The sequence below is a fragment of the Chanodichthys erythropterus genome, chromosome 6 (genome assembly GCF_024489055.1).
Source record: "Chanodichthys erythropterus isolate Z2021 chromosome 6, ASM2448905v1, whole genome shotgun sequence".
Classification (NCBI taxonomy): Eukaryota; Metazoa; Chordata; class Actinopteri; order Cypriniformes; family Xenocyprididae; genus Chanodichthys; species Chanodichthys erythropterus.
This window is the reverse complement of record NC_090226.1, coordinates 9,970,276-9,973,874: the sequence shown is the minus strand read 5'-3', so window position 1 is coordinate 9,973,874 and position 3,599 is coordinate 9,970,276. Positions and strand designations below refer to the sequence as shown.

The following is a 3,599-nucleotide window of genomic DNA, read 5'->3' as shown; positions in this document are numbered from 1 at the left end:
CAATTCTGTTATTCCAATTTAATGTGCTTACGTTGGGTCAACTTAATTTATTAAGGTTGATTCAACTTATTTACTATGGTTGGGCACAGCTTAATTTAATAGTGTCAGCCCAACTAATTTTCAATGTTTTGGAAAATAAATAAAAAGCAATAAATAAATAAATACATTTTAATATACATTGATTTTAACAATTAACTCTTCTTGTTTAACTTTGTGATTTATATAAGTTATGTGAAAATCTGTGTTAGAAATCTAGATGAGATACTGGATTTATCGTAAAGCCCAAATTGATCATAAATCCATTGATGGCAATGGGTTTACAATCAACATAGGCTTACAATGCTTTTGGGAAATGCAACCCAGAGCACTACCACAGCAATTATATTCTTATTAAAGTAACTTCAAAAGATTGTTAGCAGGTCCTCAACCCAAGCACAAGTGCAACAGTTCACCACAATGGTAACCCTAAAACTATTAATTAACAGAAACTTTGAAATACCAACATAATAGAACAGTAAACATTAAAAAGTCTTTCCATTTTCTCATCTTCCTAAAAACTGCTTAAAATAACACTTTATTTCAACATTTACACTCCTAGTTCAGCCCCTTTGCAAAGCATGATGGGAAGTGAAAATCCTGTTTGATTGAGTCCTGGTTGGGTTTACTTGATTGAAACACGTTATTTCAATATGAAAACATCAAGTTAAGTCAAAGAGTAATTGTTTCAAGTCAATTTAACATGAATCAATCACATATAAACCAGAAACCTGATACAATGCTGTTGAATCAAAATAAATTGTTTAAATAAACTGAACAGCATCAAAAAATCTTTTTTTTCTTTTTGAGTGTGAGGCCACTGTGTTCAAACTGCATTTTCTGACCATTGCCACAAGAAAATATCCCATACAGCAAGACCAAAAATATTTATTTAGCAGGAAAGTCTAATGCAATCTGAACTATCATCAGCTTGATTTATGTATTACATTAATGCTGCAGTGGAAAGTGGCCAGATTATTTGGGGATGTTTCCTATTTTATATGTGTGAATGTATTTGTGTAGACAAATGCACCGCATGGCTCCTCAGCCACTAAACAGTTACATATGGACTATTACCCTGGGCTTAACCTCCTCTGCTGGAGACACCATTCGAGGAGGGGGAATGATCGTGTGCCTCTTTCCAGTGTGGAAACTAGTCCACCAAATGGAAAATGGGAAGTTGAAACAACATAAAATGCATCAGGCTTGCAGTTGCACAGAATTTGTTGTTATAAAACGTGTGGTTCAGAATAGCTTTCTGTGAATCACAGAGCTGCCTTTAAAGGGATAGTTCAGACAGAAATGATCATTTACTCACCCTCATGTCATCCTCATCACCACTTAAAAAGTGTAAATGACAAAATTTTTGCTTTTGGATGAACTATACCAAAATTCTCTGGAAGCTTTTACAGAAAGAGAGATTGTTTTATATTTTTAAAATACATTTGTGCCCTGATGCACAAACTCAAGTTTATAATATACTTTTTTTGTCTGTACGTAAAAAAACACCAGTAAGATGGCTGCGTGAAATGTTTATACTCTTTATTTTGTGTGTGTGTGCGCGCTAAAGGGATTTGCTTTTTTATTATGGATTAACTGTCTGCCCTGCTTGTCCTCGGGGTGACTTAATATCGGAGACAATATCCTGGAAACATTTTTCACTAAACGAAGCAAATTACTTTGTTGTCCTTGAGATTTCTTGTAAATCAACAGAAGAATCTATAAATAATTCTGCTGTTTATATTTGCAAGTCTCTTGTTTAAGTCATCCATTGACACGGAATGCAAAAACATCGTTTTGATGATACCTCTTTTTTCCCCTACCAGAAACACAGAGCTCAATCACAAGGACTTTTATGAAGTTTGGCATCTCTTTTGAGTGGAAACTCTATGTCTACAATGGAGGGCCCTCAAAGAAAAGAGGTAAAGAAACATCAGATCAACACAGAAATACCAGATGATAATGGATCAGTAAGTCAATTCCAAAGAACAATCCACAAAAAACTCACCTGAATTCATTCCTTCTGATGAACACTCAGTGAATCTTGCTCTCGAAGTGACCACATTGCTGCAGTCTGTCAGTCTTGGAAACAGGCTTGTTGTACTGCCTGTTCAGCTTCCGTTAGTTGGGGATTTGTCAGGTTTTCTCCCTTGATTGTGCCTGCTTCAAGCACAAGAGCCATGGTCCTTGATCAGCATTTGAACTCCCATCTTCCACCTTCCTCAAACTCTCGTCCATTTCCCAATATTCAGACAAGTGCTTTGCTTGAAAATCTGCTATTGAGTCAACCAGAAGCTTGGGTTTACAACACAGACGTACCAGTGTTTCAAAACCCTGGAACTGCTACATGTTTGCAAGATCTAGAACCTTCTCTGACCAATTATGCTTTGTCAGAGAATCAATTCACTGGTCAAGACCAGCCAAACCCTTTAACTTCAAACTTCTTGCAACATGAAACTGTTCAGCCCACTAGCACACCAATGACCTCATTGATCCCTCCAGCAACCTTGTTGGTACCTTATCCAGTTGTGGTCCCGTTACCAGTGCCGTTGCCCATACCAATCCCAATCCCTATCCAAATCCATCCGAGTTTAGACTCAAAAGCTTTTATTAAAACTTCCAGAACTGGTTATATGATTGACAAAAGCATGCAAACCTCACCTACAATCTCTTACTGTACCAATAGCATGGCCTACCCCATATTTCCACACACCCCAACAGAGTCTCAGGACGAGGTGCTAGACCTCTCACTTAAAGCAACCCAAACTAAGCGGGAACATCTGTTATCTGCTTCACCAAATTCACCACTGGATCTATCCTTGGTAAGCTCAAATGGTAGATGGTGGAATGATGATATGAATGGACAAAACACACAATACAAAGGGGAAATACATGAAGGCAATGGAAACAACATCACAGATTCAAAGTATGAAGACTACAATGGCAGGATTGTGCACTCAACTCAAACAGTCAAAGTCTTCGTGTCGCCTACAGAGACCGTTCTTGCCCCTTTCTGTGACAAACGAAGAGGTTTCTCACAGGACTACATGATAAACTTCCCCATGAAACCAGACAGGAGCCAGGATAATGGGCCACAGGACAGCTCTAGTAGATCATCCAGAGCTTACCCTCTTTGTAGTGAACTACAGAGAAGTGTACATTTCAAAAGGGACTGGTCACAAAAAATGTATGGGAAAACATATAAGAAACAGAATCTGACTTTTCTGCCCAGAAAATAGACGAAAATAAGCACATGGTATATAGAACTAGTTTTTGTGTTGCAGACTATTTCAAAACGCAAAAGGCAACCATGTTATAATAAAGTGTAGCATAATATAGAGCATTAAAATCTGATGTATATGCTAAAAAACTAAAATAATGTTTATATATCATATTTCCTGGCTAATTACTTTAGTTTTTTATAATACACCATACTTTAACCCAAACTGAATAATTAAAAACAAGTTTAAATGAGTAAAACTTCTACAAATATTTTTTAATATTAATTTTCTTTCCTGACATACTCCAATTCTTGTTAACAAAAACAAAACAAAACACTAGAT

The 3,599-nt window shown here is 36.6% G+C and overlaps 1 protein-coding gene across 1 annotated transcript; it reads left to right on the top strand.

Moving 5' to 3' along the window:
• The first annotated feature begins 1,891 nt into the window (after nt 1-1,891).
• Nucleotides 1,892-3,275, top strand: si:ch211-161f7.2 (retinoic acid-induced protein 2). The gene is made up of 3 exons (XM_067388834.1): nt 1,892-1,958; nt 2,075-2,156; nt 2,207-3,275. The coding sequence occupies exons 1-3, from the start codon at nt 1,892-1,894 to the stop codon at nt 3,273-3,275; spliced, it is 1,218 nt and encodes a 405-aa protein (XP_067244935.1).
• Nucleotides 3,276-3,599: the final 324 nt, after the last annotated feature.

Coding starts and splice junctions, on each gene's coding strand:
- si:ch211-161f7.2 (XM_067388834.1), top strand. CDS start 1,892: ATGAAGTTTGGCATCTCTTTTGAGTGGAAACTCTATGTCTACAATGGA. Junction 1,959..2,074: donor AGGGCCCTCAAAGAAAAGAG/GTAAAGAAACAT, acceptor ATGAACACTCAG/TGAATCTTGCTCTCGAAGTG. Junction 2,157..2,206: donor GTACTGCCTGTTCAGCTTCC/GTTAGTTGGGGA, acceptor GCCTGCTTCAAG/CACAAGAGCCATGGTCCTTG.